This window comes from Myxine glutinosa, chromosome 1 (genome assembly GCF_964187855.1).
Source record: "Myxine glutinosa chromosome 1, kmMyxGlut1.1, whole genome shotgun sequence".
Classification (NCBI taxonomy): domain Eukaryota; kingdom Metazoa; phylum Chordata; class Myxini; order Myxiniformes; family Myxinidae; genus Myxine; species Myxine glutinosa.
Genome location: NC_136261.1, coordinates 402,729,357 through 402,744,708, shown reverse-complemented (window position 1 = coordinate 402,744,708; position 15,352 = coordinate 402,729,357). Strand labels below are relative to the sequence as shown.

Here is a 15,352-nt window from a genome sequence, read left to right as displayed (position 1 = left end):
AGGTGGGGCCATGCCTGTGCTTCTGGCGGCTCCTCCCCCTTCTTCTCCGAGATGACCTCATGCGTAATGGAGTTTGGGGCGATGTGGAGCCAGTAAACACCCAATGCAACGGCAGCGAATGCCGCCTTACTGGCACTTTTAGGAGGCCACGGGGATATTGCAAGGGATCCTATCTTATTTGATTTGATGCAACGCAGAGTCAACTATTGGGAACAGGTCCTTAACTGAAACACAGAATAATGACATAACTATAGAGAGGTCCTATGGTTCGCTACGTGTTGTACATGGACTAACTAGGGTGCAGTTATTTCAATTAACAGCCAATTAAGGGGAAATGTACACAGGAGTTATTTATAAGGGAATTTACAACTAAATTTACATGTGAAGGTTCTAAAAACCGCAACACAACACCCTCATTCCTCACGGCACGTCTCGGGCTGAAAATGTTTTTTTTTTACTTAATGTGACATGCAGGTGTAATACCCTTGACTATTAACCTTGCCCTTGAGTGCGGCAGTTTTAAAACACAATTAAGCATGTCCCGCCTGCTACGTTGCATCCTGCCTAACAGATTCGCACCCACAATTAACCGAATTGCGGAATTAATTCTCAAACTACACATTGACGGTGGGGAGCATGTTATTTACAAGTGACACTATTTGTATTTACAAAATGCAACCCAGGACCTGTCATTTGTTTGGGAGACAAAAGAAAAATAACCCTGTGGGGGGGAGGAAAAAGCATGCACTGCATCGATACACCACCTCTACATGCCCGGGGATGCAGGATTGATATTGCAAGGCATCCCTGAGCATGCGAGCACCAAAGCACCAATAAGCACCAATCAAGCAAGCACCAGTCAAGCACCATCCAGTGCTACATTGCATGCACAATAAAAACAAACTGATGGTCTTGATCTTGCTGCTCCCTCTGCTCCTGCTGGTCCGATGTTCCTTCCAGATGTTGTCTTTCTTCGTGGCTTGCTGCCTATTTGCACAATAACAAAAAAAGCACAGAACGTGTTCATTTTTATTTATGGCCCACAGGGGCCAACTATGGGTGGTCCACCTGGAGGGCAAAAGGGGCCACCTCACCGTGGTCCGCAAGCCAACTCTTCCCAGGCCATCATGGCTGTTCCCAGCAGAGGGGTCATGCCACAAACGTGTGGTCCATAAGTGTGGTGCTCGGCCATAGAACCGTGGTCCATATAGTGGTGCATGGCCGCAAGACGTGCAGTCCATAAAGTGGTGCATCAATCCAGGCAGCTGGCAGCGGGGGCTCGGGCACACAAATGCGGCTCCCGCACGCTCTCCCTCAGTGCCCAAAGAGCACGGTACATGGGGGGGGGGGGGGGGGAGAGGAGGAAGACAAAGCAGAGTCAGCGAGGGCAAGGGCACAAGGGTACACATCAATAAAGGCAATGCAGAGGTGAGGTGCGCCTGGAGATCGAGCGGAGAAAGCTCATCCCTAACGTACATCACACCCCCCCAGTCACGTACTCTACCCTCGCCCCTTACCCCGTATTTACACAACAATTTACAAATTTGTCACTACGTCTCGTCCTCCCCATATCTCCTCTAATACCAAATTGGTTCACAATCCCTCTAACCAACCAAATTTGCAATCACCCAATTCATCATCAATCCCTCTCAAGGAGGAAGAGATGGAATACCCAGCACAATGTCTCACCCACGTCATGATGCGTCTCACATTCTCAAAAACATTTGCACAAAAATACCAAACCATGGTGTGGTGTGGAGCACTGTCATCACCTCAGGTGAGTGGATGTAGATGGTGCGAGCAGATTCCAATCCTAACTACTTTCTGAATGACTTTAACACACTTTACACTACCCGGGGTCTTTCCCTGCCAAACCATTGGCCGTCTGACACTATGCGGTTCTAAAAACCGAACTCCCATTGCACATACTGTGGCGCTCTCCAATTTGGGGTCTCACTCCCCCGATTCAACTCCCTGTGCCTTTGTACAATTTCAGGACTGGGTCGTGTGGCACTCCCAGCAGGTCCGCTCACCTGCACACCTCCGCCACTGTAGTTGCCTCCGAGCTTACCTGCTCCTTTACCCTAACCTATCTAACTGGGGAAGGCCCTCCCTGGCACTTACCCCCTCGGTGCCCTCTCTGGTACTGGGCTACCTGGGTCCGTCCTCCGGATCCTCGGGCCCCATCCACAACGCTACCGGCTCCCAGAGCCCACCTGCGGCCTCACCTGGCAGACATCCTCACAGTGGCGGAGTGCCCAACCAACCACACAAACTAACAGGCCACACGCCCAGCCATTTCCACGTCACTAATGCACCCATCCAACCACCATTCTTCCACACGCACCACAGATGCCAATATCCACCACAATTTACCTATACCCTCTACCTACTCTTAAACTACCCTCCCCGGGTATTCGTGATGGGGGTCCATCCTCCCCATCCACTCCCTTCGCACCAACCACTCCACTCCACGTTTTCCACCATACTCACTCCACACCATCCATTCCATTCTCCATTTACTCCAGACCAGTTATTCCATTCAACCATTCTCCACACACTTGCTCACTTGCACACCTGTGCTCACACACACCTGGTGGCTCTTGCACCCTCCTTTCCTCCCAGGTTTCTTCATTCACTACAATGCACAATCACCTCACACTTTCCACAATACGCTGCTCAATACACTTTCAACTCTCGATACAACTCACAATCACAATTATTCACTCATACACTGCATCACCTCCTTCACACACACGGCACCATTCACGAGCATTGCCTCATTTGCTCAACACCAAGATTCTCACACACACAACTGCATCATCTACACTACCTGGTGCCCTTCTAAAACTCACGCTTCCCAGTCGCCCCTTATACTATTGCGCTCCCTCGTCGTTATCATCCAACTAATCTACCCCTACTACAGGTACATGTCGCTACTTAACTCTACCGTTACCTATGGTCATCTCTAGGTCCCTATACATTTATCCTAACCCACCCTCAGTGAGCTTACACTGCCAAACCCCATAATCTATAGCTCATGTGCCCGGATATGGGAGGGATGGTAGATTTGCCATTCCTCCACATCAGGCATCTCCCACTATCAATTTTTGCCCATCCAATTTTCTTTTTTTTTCCAATCAAATTTCAATTTTGCCAATCAAATTGCCCATCAAATTCCCAAATCATTTCTGCCAATCATCAATTTCCTACCCCTATTCGTCCATTATTCTGAGCCTCGGCATGGGAAATTACATTTTCAAAGCTCGGCTTCGCAAAGCCGAGCGATGAATGCGGGTGGTTCGTCTACCGCGGTTGGATCCGTCCGGCACTCGGTTCAGGGGAGGAGGTTTACTCGGCCCAAGATTCCTAGGTCCACCTCAGCACGGAGCCTTTCGGTCTCCCGCCCGATGGCCCAATCTCGCCCGGCCGGAACACCGCAACCACAAGGGGTCGCCGTCCCGACCCTTTCTACCTTCCCTCGCACCGGGCCGCCCGCTCCGCTTAGCAGAGCGCGGACGCGACCATGCAGGGCGAGGCCCGGCCCGGGTCGCGCACGGCGGTTCTTTTAAAACCGTCGTGATTACGACCCCCGCCGGTTCCTGCAGTACCCAAAGCCCGGCACGGACCGAGGGCTCGCTTCGGCTAAACATCGGTCTAACCGCTGCTCCGTTTAACGTCGATGCTCCCCGTACATACTCACACCACTCGTTCCTTTTCCTCCACACACATCCAGGTGTCTCCATACACTCCGTCATTGCACCTTCTCTTACACACCACCCAGGTACACTCATTCCAGTCACAGACTTCGTTAAACACCTGACCACCGCACACCTTGGCACACACTCGTCGTTCGCACAAGTCATCAACACACCTCCTCGCGCCCACTCCTCGGTCACATCCTCTGTGACAACCAGGGGTGTGCACTCTTTTGCACACCCAATCACACGCTTCAATGTGCCTTCTCGCACCCGCGCCACCACCAACTCAGATGTGCATTCCCGCACACGCTCGACCATTCCAGGTGTGCATTCTTTCATTCCAGGTGTGCATTCCTTCTCACCTGCCACAACCAACTCGTACTCTGTGTCACTCTCACCACCACACTCTGTCGTGCATTTACCCTCACTCTCGACAGCACACTCACTCCTCGGTGCACACTTTTTCCTCACAAACCCCATAGTCAGACATCCTCGCACACCTCCTCTTTCCACACACTCTGGACCAGTCGCACACCTCACCAGCGGCCTTTCACGAATGCCCGGGTCTAGCCCAACACCCAAGCTCACTGAATCTCCCCTCACACCATATACATTCCCGAGCATATCGCCACTCACCTCGGCACCTCTTCTCTTTTGTTCCTCTTCCGCCACCTGCAAACTCTTTATATGGTCAGTAAGCACATCATCACGCTGTGAGCACAAACCATGCACCAATTCTATCACCTCCTCCTTTATCTCCTTTTTAGTCTCCCTCCGTCTCTTCTTAATTTCACTTACCCCCTCTTCCACTTCTTCTAATTTTTGTCTCACCTCTTTTATTTCCCGGTGCGCCCCTTCAATTTCTCCCTCTAAGGCCACTTTGGTCGTTTCTATGTGCGTTCTGACTTCCCGTTCCTTCGTCTCCATTGTCTCTGTCACCTCTTCTAACCTCTTCGTCAGTCCCTCATGTACCATCTGACATTCCTTCTTCATCGCTATTAACTCATTCTTTATTTCCTTCTGCGTCGCCTTCAACCCCCCTATTACCGCCGTGTTCTTTTCCACCTGCTCCCCTAACTCCTTTTGTCCCACTGTCAGCTGCTCTACTCCCCACGTCAGGTCTTCTATGCCCCCCTGTAACCTAGCCGTACTGTTCCTCACCTCTTTCTCCATGCGCTCCTCACCCCGCTTTACCTCCTCGCGTACCCCTGCGACTTCGCCCACTCCGCGCCTTATATCCTCCCCCATCTCTCCCATCTATTTGGTAGATGCCACCCTCATCGGTTCCAAATCATTCCTCTGGGCATCCAATTTACCTTCTAACCCAATTTTCACCTCCTCTATCTGATTCCCCATCTGCTTAATTTCCCAGGCTGATTGCTCCCCTATTTCCCTCAATTTGCCATCCATCTTGTCTTCTAGCCCCGTTAACCCATTCTTCACCCCTTTCATCCCGTTGTCTAACCCCTCAAATTTGGCTTCTAGCCCCCCGATTTGGTTTCCCAATCCTCCAATTTGGTCGCAGTCTCAATTCTCAATTGCTCATTATCGGCCCTCATTTCTGCCCTTGATTTGTCCCCCTCTACCCTAACGTCTTCACTCGCCTTGACCATAAGGGCCCTCATTTGCTCCCAGAATAGGCCCCAGTCCATCGGCGCCGCTGCTGCGGTCACGTGCGCGGCGCCATTTGGTGCTGCTGCAACCTCGTGTGAAGCGCCACCATCTCGTGCGCCTGCCACCCCCTCTACCACATCCTCATCGCTCTCCTTCTCCCTCTCTCAAGTCCTCCCTGGGGTCCTGGGTTGCTTCTAACCCTTCTTCTACCTCCCCTACTGGCATGTGATCACCTTGATCATCCATGGCACGATTTAATTTGGATGTTAAACAAAATTTCGGCCACTCCAAATTTTGACCAAATTTTTAGATGGATTAAAAAATTTGGTTCGGGTCCAAATCCCACTCCCCGACACCAATTGTTACGGATCCGGGGGATGGCACTTCCCTTACTGAGGGGGGTTTAATCCCCTCGTCTTTTTAAGCTGGCCGTCCGACCGGTCCTGGTACTTGTAACGCTCTTTTGCAGGGTGGGATTGATCAGGGTTATTGGTCCAGGTATTAGCCCGAATACCTTTATCAATCCCTCCGCAAAACAGGGAGACAAGTACCGCTCGAATCCCGGACAAGATGGTATTTGCCGAGCGGTTTAGCAATCCGGAATCCGAGCCGTTAGCAATGGACTAAACCCGATTATAAAGCGGTTCGGCCAAAATCGTGCCACAGGTACTCAATTGAAAGAAATCACGAAAGCAATCGGTCAAGAATGAAACCAAAGTAAGGAGGAACAGGTATTTATTATATTAACTATACAAAACCAAAGAAACCAAAGGAAGAAACGAAAGTAATTTACAGAAGAAGAAGAAGACACAACGCAAATCCTTATACAAGCTTACTTATCCCCACAGGACAATACAAACAGACTCACACGAATATGGAATCGCAGGCAGGAATGAATGGCTGGAAGGAGAAGGTTCAGGTGGGACAACAGGGCTGGAAGGTTTGGCAGGGCACAGCAAGCAGGTCCGCTCCAGGCTGGAAGCGGGGAGCCGGCAGCTCCACGTATTCGGCTTTACACCGGCAGGGCTTCCTGCAGCAGCTCCATGTCTCAATTTCCGGCAACAATAGGGCCCTAGAGGGTCTCGGTCTATTGCCGCAATACGAGCACCCCCTCTCCTCTCTCTTCTCTGGTTCGGCTGGATCACTCACCTGCTTCTCGTGCCTCCTCCCGTGTCTCTCTCATACCTCCTCTTTGGGGCCTCGCGCCAGGGGTTTTATAATCACCCCTTGGAACCGTCTCAAACTTGCCAGATCTTTCCTGCCACGCCCTCTCAAGCCATGCGCACCGAGCTCTGGTTGGTTGGTAAGGGCTCCCTGACTCCACCTTTGATGACGAGGTGGGGCCACGCCCATGCTTCTGGAGGCTCCTCCCCCTTCTTCTCCGAGATGACCTCGTGCGTAATGGAGTTTTGGGCGATGTGGAGCCAGTAAACACCCAATGCAACGGCGGCGAATGCCGCCTTACTGGCACTTTTAGGAGGCCACGGGGATATTGCAAGGGATCCTATCTTATTTGATTTGATGCAACGCAGAGTCAACTATTGGGAACAGGTCCTTAACTGAAACACAGAATAATGACATAACTATAGAGAGGTCCTATGGTTCGCTACGTGTTGTACATGGACTAACTCGGGTGCAATTATTTCAATTAACGGCCAATTAAGGGGAAATGTACACAGGGGTTATTTATAAGGGAATTTACGACTAAATTTACATGTGAAGGTTCTAAAAACCGCAACAATACATTTAATTCTTCATGCAGCTGCATCAATCAAATTGGCACCCCTTAATATTTCAAGATACATATTGCATTGAATTTCCCCGGGCAACGCCGGGTACTTCAACTAATGTTTTATATTTTGAACACTGTGGAATACAAATCCCCTTGTTGGCAGCTCCAAAAAACTCCAGTTTAGCAGTATTTGGACACAAGCAAATTTTCGCTATCATGACCAATCAAATTTGCCGCTCACGCTGTCAGCATTGGAAAATATCAAGATTCAGACAAAAATATAGATCGTGATCGGAAAAGTAAACCACGAGTTGAAAAGACCCTTCCAAAAGTCCTTTTTCTCAAGACAGTGTGGGGTAAGGTGTTCCATGAATTTTCTTAATTATTTGGAATGGAATGAGGAATAATTAGAAAGAGGAGTTCTAGAAGAAGGTGAGCAGAGAACATGGATGGACATGGAGAGAAGAAGCAATAAGACAAGGTGGAACACGAGAAATGAGCAGAACAGAATATTCAAGGATGTTCGAGACTTCGAGTTTATCAATGAACACAGTAGATCTTGACAATTTAGAAATTAATAGTTTTAAGGTGATGAGGATGGGAGAAAACGAAGAAAAGGACAGAAAGGAATGAACTGTAAACATAAACTCAAATGAGAATCAATGAGAATTAAAGGTACTTATTAAAGTTTGTGTCTAATTAATAACACAAATGAACTTTATAATGACCCTCCTCCCTTAGTCAGCCCAAAACCGTTCATTTATAGATCAGAAATGGGGAAGAAAATCAAGGGAGGAAAGAATCAAGTTCAGGAAGACAACTGAGTAACCTGAATAAGTAACATCTTGTTCACCCCATGTGTCCCTCACCCTAATTCTTTCCCCACCCGAATTCTTCCCCTCACTCTCATCCTCATTCTTTCCCAAACCTTCATTCTTCCTCTCACCCTCATTCTTTCCCTAACCCTCATTCTTTCAATAACTCTTATTTCTCAAAGTCTCCCTCTATTTTGTCTTGGTTTATTATTTACTAATTGAAATGAAACACGAAATATGAAACACGATTGGGTCAAAAAATTTAAAAAATCAGGATTTGCTGATAACATGTCGCACACCAATGCAGTCTCACCTTTTCAGCATGTTCTTGGAACCCTGAAAAGGAAGAAAACAAAGAATGAGATCAGATATTTGAATGAATGAACGTTTGTTTTTATTTATTAAATACTAGAGTGTTCGAGGTTGAGTCAGCATTTAGGAGATGGAGGACTGACATGCACGGGATAATAAAGAAAGACGTTTTCAATTTGTTAAGGAAAATCTGTAACCTGAACAGTATTCACATGAATAACATTGAATCATTCAGGAACAAAGTATGTGAAGAAGTTGTTTGACCATAATTGACATTAACGTTCTCCAGGTGGTTACACACAGGTAACTTTGACTACCTGGATAAACATGGCGCAGGATAAACCAAAATATTCACGATGATCCAGCACATGATGAAAGCCATGATGTCATGGTACCTGGAGGTCCACATGAACATCCCTTGGATACAATCCTTGAATGGAATGATTGAAACCCTCAACAGTGACCAGGTAGTCGTGCTGTATCACTGCTTTGGAGACCGTGACATGAACTCGCTCTCATCCCAAACCTTCATGATGACAAAACCTAAATCTCACTTTATGATGACGTAAACACACCTGGAAATGCATTCACTTACCTTTCTTGTCCATTTCATTAATCATTTTTGAACCATTGTATCGTATACTGCACCTTTACCATCTGCCATGACATGTAATAAGGCCTCACTCAACTCAAGGCTTGTACTGGAATACTGACAGACTCCCCCAAAACAATATATTTTAAACATAACAACTTTTGTAATACATTTATGGCAAACCACACCTGCAGAAAACAAACGGCCTCCAGCTCCTGGAATGCTGTGTCCATTGTGGATTTTCCTTCACGTAGATTCTCCATCTGCTGCTCCAGTTTCTCCCTCTGCTTCCCAAGAAGAGAAAGCTTCTCCATTTTTCTCTTGTTGATTTGACTCTTCATCAGATCCACAGATTCATTCACAAATTGGCACACCAACATCCGCTTCTCCTCCAACCTGTCCTCGGCATCTCTGCTGGAGTTCTGGGAGGAATCATTGTTTGAATTATTCAAAAATCAAGAAGAAACTTTCAGTGAATATGTAGAAACGAACAAAAGGTACAATGGATTATGGCTGATAGGATCAGATCACTGGTACCAGGAGTGGGTTTTGAAGGTAAAATGAAGTGGGCACTCTTATCTGAAAAGATTATCGAGTCCAGGAACCAATCGGACATTTCAACATCTAATAAGTCTAAATTAACATTTATAGATTTCAATTTATTTATTTTCAAAACTGGTGCACAAAGAGGAGAAAAGTGGAAATAGAAAATATAATTCAAAGCAAATGTGCTGATGGATATGCCTCTGTCCATGTTAGATGTTAACCCGCTGTTACGTTTCATCGCAAAGGTTGAATAAAAAATTAAAGATCACATAAGGGAGAGAGAGAAGAGAGGAAGACAGGGAAGGAGAAGAGTTTACATTTGATGATATTTTTACTTCATTTTATTTTATTGATGATGTTAACATCATTTTTTGATGATGAAGTATACATTTGATGTTTTTAACTCGACTTGTGGTCTGTAAAATAAGACGTAAAGGGCATGTGACCTTTCACCTGTTGAACACAAAAATGGCATCACTTTATCCTTTGAATTTAAATCCGTACTTGTGCCAAGTTTGGTTAAAACCCTTCAGTGCTTCTCCAGTTGTGGATCTCCAGAGAAACAAGCGTTACGCCTCGGTCCCCCGTCGGGGAAGTGATGCGAGTTGACAAAGTGGAAGACGCAGAAAACATGCTACGATATGATATTTCGCTCACAAAGTTCAGACATATATACGGTGGCGGCCATCTTGGATTTTGACGTGGCGACCCAATTTTCAATAGCGTTCTTACTTATGCCGAGATACACCCACACACCAAATTAGAAGTTGCTACTTCGCTTATTTTTCAAGATATTCATCTCACAAGGTTCAAACATACATGGCGGCGGTCATCTTGAATTTTGACGTGGCGACCCAATTTTCAAAAGTATTCTTCCTTATGCCTAGATACACCCACGCACCGGATTAGAAGTTGGTACTTCGCTTAATTTTCAAGATATTCAGCTCACAAGGTTCAGACATACATGGCGGCGGACATCGTGGATTTTGACATGGGTTGCACCCACACACCAAATTCAAATGCGGTCCTTTGCTTACGCATGAACGCATGCACGCACGCCCGCATGGACGGACGGACGGACAGACGGACGGAGGGGAAAACCATAGTCCCCCTTTCGCTCCGCTGTGCGACGGGGGACAATAAAGGTGAGAGTGACAAGCTCCCACGTGTGCATTCCTTTTTTAAATAGGGAAGGGGGTGGGGGACATGACCCTTTCCAAGTTTCCAAGAACACCCATTCCTTGATGATTCCTACCTCTGTTTGTTCTTCCTCTTCCTGAACCTGCTGTAGTTGGGATGCCACGCTCTCCATTGACAGTGATACATCCGGATACTTTGCAGCCAAAACACCCTGCACAAAATAAAGAAACAACTGAAGTGAAGAATCGTGAACCTGTGGTGGATTAAAAAGGAACATCCTGCACAAAATTAGACAAATACTGCACATTATACGGCGGCACCTATGACGTCATCATTCACATGTGTTATTCCGCATGGAGAGTTCTTTGCAATGAGACCTGTCTCAATTATTTCTGTGCAGCGGTTTTTGAGATATCGAGGTGCAATTTTTTGGGGGTTTTCCCAAGATGGCACCTGTACCACGTGACCTGTGACATCATAAAATTCACTAAAATATTCCACAGGAGGAGGCCCTCCGATGGTGAAAATTTCATGTCAATCGGCCAAAGGTTGCCGAGAAAATGATTTTTTTAATGCAGACACGCATGTACATTCCCGAATGCTTAACCCTGCCTTTCGCTTCACGAGCGCAGGTTAACAATTCTGATGAGACACTCATTCTCAGAAATCTCACATTTGTTAGGAAAATTCAATGACCATGATGTAACAAGCTGATCAGAAAAGAATCAGAAAGAACAATCGGAATGTAAAAAAAAAAAAAAAAAAAAAAAATCAGGCCGAAACCCAGGCCTAATACATTACAAAACATTTTGGATAAAATTCATACAACAACCATTTTCACTGATTTACTCACCTTCAGTTCAACATAAGCAATCTCCACAGCAACAACTTTGTGTTCTTGATGTTGTCCACCTGTGCACATCAAGCACATCAAGCTCTCATCATCCTTACAATAGAGTTGGATTGGCTTTCCATGTTGAGTGCATCTTAGTTCCTCAATCTTCACTTCTGGATCCACCAGTTTGTGCCCTTTCTGCTGATGAGGCTTCAGGTGTTTCTCACAGCAGAGGATCTCACAAGGTACACACCTCTTGGCTGCCTCTCCATTACAAAGCTCACAGTAACTCTCACTGCCCCCTGATTTCACTCCTTCCTTAACATTTACATTACCATGTTCTGCATCTCCGATCTCAACCCCCAACCCAACCTTTCCCTTTTTCAACTTCATATTTTCTACCAAGTTGGCAACGATCACATTCTTCTCGAGCTTTGGTTTTTGTGGAAAAACCTCACGGCAATTTGGACAAAAACAACCTGTGTCTTCTTTCCTGTTCTCCCAGAATGTCTCTATACACACACGACAAAATGAGTGGCCACATGGCAAAGCAGTGGGCTCCTTGTAGAGATCAAAGCACACTGGGCATGTTAGTTCATCCAAAATAACTCCGAAATCAGAAGAAGAAGCCATTTCCTTGGGGTTGGAGGAGAGTGTGAAGCAGGGTTGAATTGAAACCTGCAAATGGAGATGGAAAATTAGAAAATCTTAAAGTAATGAAAGAGCAAGTATGTACATATATATATATGTATATGTATATATATATATATATATATATATATATATATATATATATATATATATATATATATATATATATATATACAGTCAAGTGAAAAAGTAAGTACACCCCATGTAAAGTTTTGACTTTTTCAACATATTTCAACATACAGCTATTTGATTTTCATTTCAACAATATTGATAGATAAAGGTGATATAATATAACAAATATCATGAAACATTTATATTTTGTAGTCCATTGTATGATTTAAATGAACATAAATTTAAATTTCGCATGTGGAAAAAGTAAGTCCACCCTTGGCTCTAATAGGTGGTATTGCCCCCTTTGGCAGAAACAACCTGAAGTAGGCGTTTCTTATAACTGTCTGCCAGTCTCTGACATCGACTGGGAGAAATTTTTGTCCACTCCTCCATGCAGAATTCTTTCAGCAGTGCGATGTTCGAGGGATTTCTTGCATGCCCAGCTCGTTTCAAATCCCCCCACATCTCCATGGGATTTAGATCCGGGCTTTGACTTGGCCATTCCAGAACCCTCCATTTCCTTCTTTTCAGCCATTCCTTGGTGGATTTACTGGTATGTTCAGGGTCATTGTCATGTTGCAAAGTCCACCTTCGGTTGAGCTTCAACTTTCCGACAGATGGCCTCACATTATCCTCAAGCACCCTCTGGTGCAATGAAGAATTCATAGTAGATTCTATGATGGTGAGATGCCCAGGCCCTGATGCAGCAAAGCTGCCCCAAAACATAATATTTCTACCACCATGCTTTACATTTGGTATCAGGTTCTTGTGAATCAGGAGAGAGAAAAGAAAGGACAACAGTATGTGACCCAATTTTTCACAAAGGAAGGTGGGTATAGTCCATGAGTGGTGGAAATTAACCTGTTTGCTTAACTAGTCCATAGGCTACCTAACGTTACAATTTGCTCCCCGAGCTAGCAATGTCGGCTAAAAAAGGAGCAAAATGCAGAGCGAGTTAATATCTTCACAGAAAATTATGAGCGTTTACATTTTGCTCCTCTTTTAGCCAACATTTAATCAATGCAGGCAAACTTTCAGCAAGCTATTCATACTAAATCAGTTGTCCCTGCCCCTGCCTCAATAGTATAAGTAGTCCCACTCCTCCCTCCAGGTCTTCAAAACAGGTGTATAAAGCAATAAAGTACCGAGCGATAAAGTTATTGGAGCATGGAATGAAGGTATTGGAAAGGGTGTTGGAGAGGAGGATAAGGAAGAAGATGAAGATCGACGAATTGCAGTTTGGATTTATGCCAGGAAGAGGAACGACAGACGCGCTCTTTATTGTGAGGCAGTTGCAGGAGAAGTACATGGAGAGGAGGAAGAAGTTGTTTCTTGGGTTTGTTGATCTGGAGAAAGCATTCGATAGGGTTCCACGCAAAGTATTGACATGGGCATTGAGGAAGTTAGGAGTGGAGGAATGGTTGATCAGAGTGGTGATGGCAATGTACAAAAGAGCGCGCACAGCTGTAAGGACGAAGGACGGGAACAGTGGTGAGTTTGAGGTGAAGGTGGGAGTGCATCAGGGGTCAGTATTAAGTCCACTACTATTTGTGGCTGTGATGGAGGTGTTGGCTCAGAATGTAAAGGAGGGTTTACCGTGGGAGTTGTTGTATGCAGATAATCTGGTGTTGATTGCGGAAAGTATGGATGGACTGAAGGAAAAGATGAACAAGTGGAAGGAATGTATGGAGACAAAATGTCTGAAGGTGAACATCAGAAAGACGAAGGTGATGGCAAGTGGTAAAGCATGTGGTGAGGTGGAAAGAACTGGGAAGTGGCCATGTGCTGTGTGCAGGAAGGGTGTCGGAGTGAACTCCATTCAATATACAATGTGCGCTGAGTGGGTTCATCAAAAATGTAGTGGTCTGACAGGGTCATTAACCAGTGTGGCAGCTACATTCAAATGTAAGGTGTGCACAGAGGGAGCTGCAGATGGAGGAAATGTCGAGTTGTTTCTTGGAGACGGCGTGAAGCTGGAAGGTGTGAAAACATTTTGTTACCTCGGAGACATGCTGAATGGAGAAGGTGGATCAGACTCGGCAATGGTTGCTGGAGTGAGATGTGCATGGAAGAAGTTTCGGGAACTGAGTGGCGTGCTGATGAGGAGGGGAGTGTCGTTGAAGCTGAAGGGAAAGGTGTATGCTGCATGTGTGAGAAGTGCTATGATTTATGGGAGCGAGACATGGGTAATGAACGTAGAGCAGCAACGAAGGCTGGAAAGGGTGGAAATGTGAATGGTTCGGTGGATGTGCAGAGTATCGTTGAGAGAGAGGAAGACAAATGATGAATTGCGAAAGATGATGGGAATAGAGCCTGTGATTGATGCTGTGAAGAGGAACAGGGTGAGATTGTTTGGTCATGTGTTGAGGAAGGATGAAAGTGACTGGTTGAGAAGAGTGATGGTAAATGAATGTGGAAGGAAGTAAAGGACGGGGAAGACCGAGAAAGACTTGGCTAAAGATGGTGGAAGAAGAAATGCAGGCAAGGGGGTTAACAAGGAGAGATGCAGAAAATAGGGCAAAATGGAGAAGATTGTCATGGGGACCACAAGGCTAACCCCCGCTCTAGCAGGGAAAATGGCCTTAAAATGGATGTTGTTGTTGTTATTGTTGTTGTTGCCCATGTCGGGTGTCAGGCCAACAGATGCAGCTTCAGGCTCAGTAGCCCTGTCTCCCGATAATGAACCAGCCCTACTCCCAACTGAAGAAGGTGAGCAGCATTGTGTTCAATGTGTTGACATTATTGTCAACAGTTAATTCAAGTCAACAAAATGGTAGGAACTGAAATTTTGGTTTTGATGTTATTAAAAATTGTATTATATTATGGGATAGGCTATATTATCATATGCGTCATGTACACTCCACAGAGCCAGGGCCCTCTTCAAGTGATACAGTTTTGTTAGGGAGGAGTGTGGAAGTGGAGGAAGAGGTGATGGAGAGTGCTGGCAGTACCAATGCAGATGATGAGGATGGAGCAAATGAGAGAAGGTGCACAGAAAGAGAGGAGGAGAATCTTCTATCAGATGATCCAGGTTTGTGGCCAGCAAAAATAACTGCTTTGGACAGGGAGACTATTGTTAGGAAATTGGCCACAAGAGATGAAGACCAAGGAATGCCACAGGATTCAGAGGGAAAGCCATTCCCAGAACACTTGCAGTATACTAAGGCAGCCAATGGAAGAGAAAAGGTGAAGAGAGACTGGGTAATTCATAGCAAAAGTACTAATGCACTGTATTGCATCCCATGTGTGCTTTTCTCCCATGAACAAAAAAGACCTTCCCTTAGTGCACTGAACAGTCAACAT

At 45.8% G+C, this 15,352-nt stretch overlaps 1 protein-coding gene across 1 annotated transcript in view; it reads right to left on the bottom strand.

Moving 5' to 3' along the window:
• The window catches only part of LOC137417223 (E3 ubiquitin/ISG15 ligase TRIM25-like), a 49,310-nt gene that overhangs the window by 29,333 nt on the left and 4,625 nt on the right, over positions 1-15,352 (bottom strand). The window contains exons 2-5 of the mRNA XM_068103058.2: positions 11,306-11,965; positions 10,568-10,663; positions 8,955-9,188; positions 8,176-8,198 (exon numbers count right to left, since the gene is read on the bottom strand). Of these exons, the coding sequence (XP_067959159.2) occupies positions 8,176-8,198; positions 8,955-9,188; positions 10,568-10,663; positions 11,306-11,920 (968 nt within the window). The 5' untranslated portion in view covers positions 11,921-11,965. The remainder of the gene's footprint in view (positions 1-8,175; positions 8,199-8,954; positions 9,189-10,567; positions 10,664-11,305; positions 11,966-15,352) is intronic.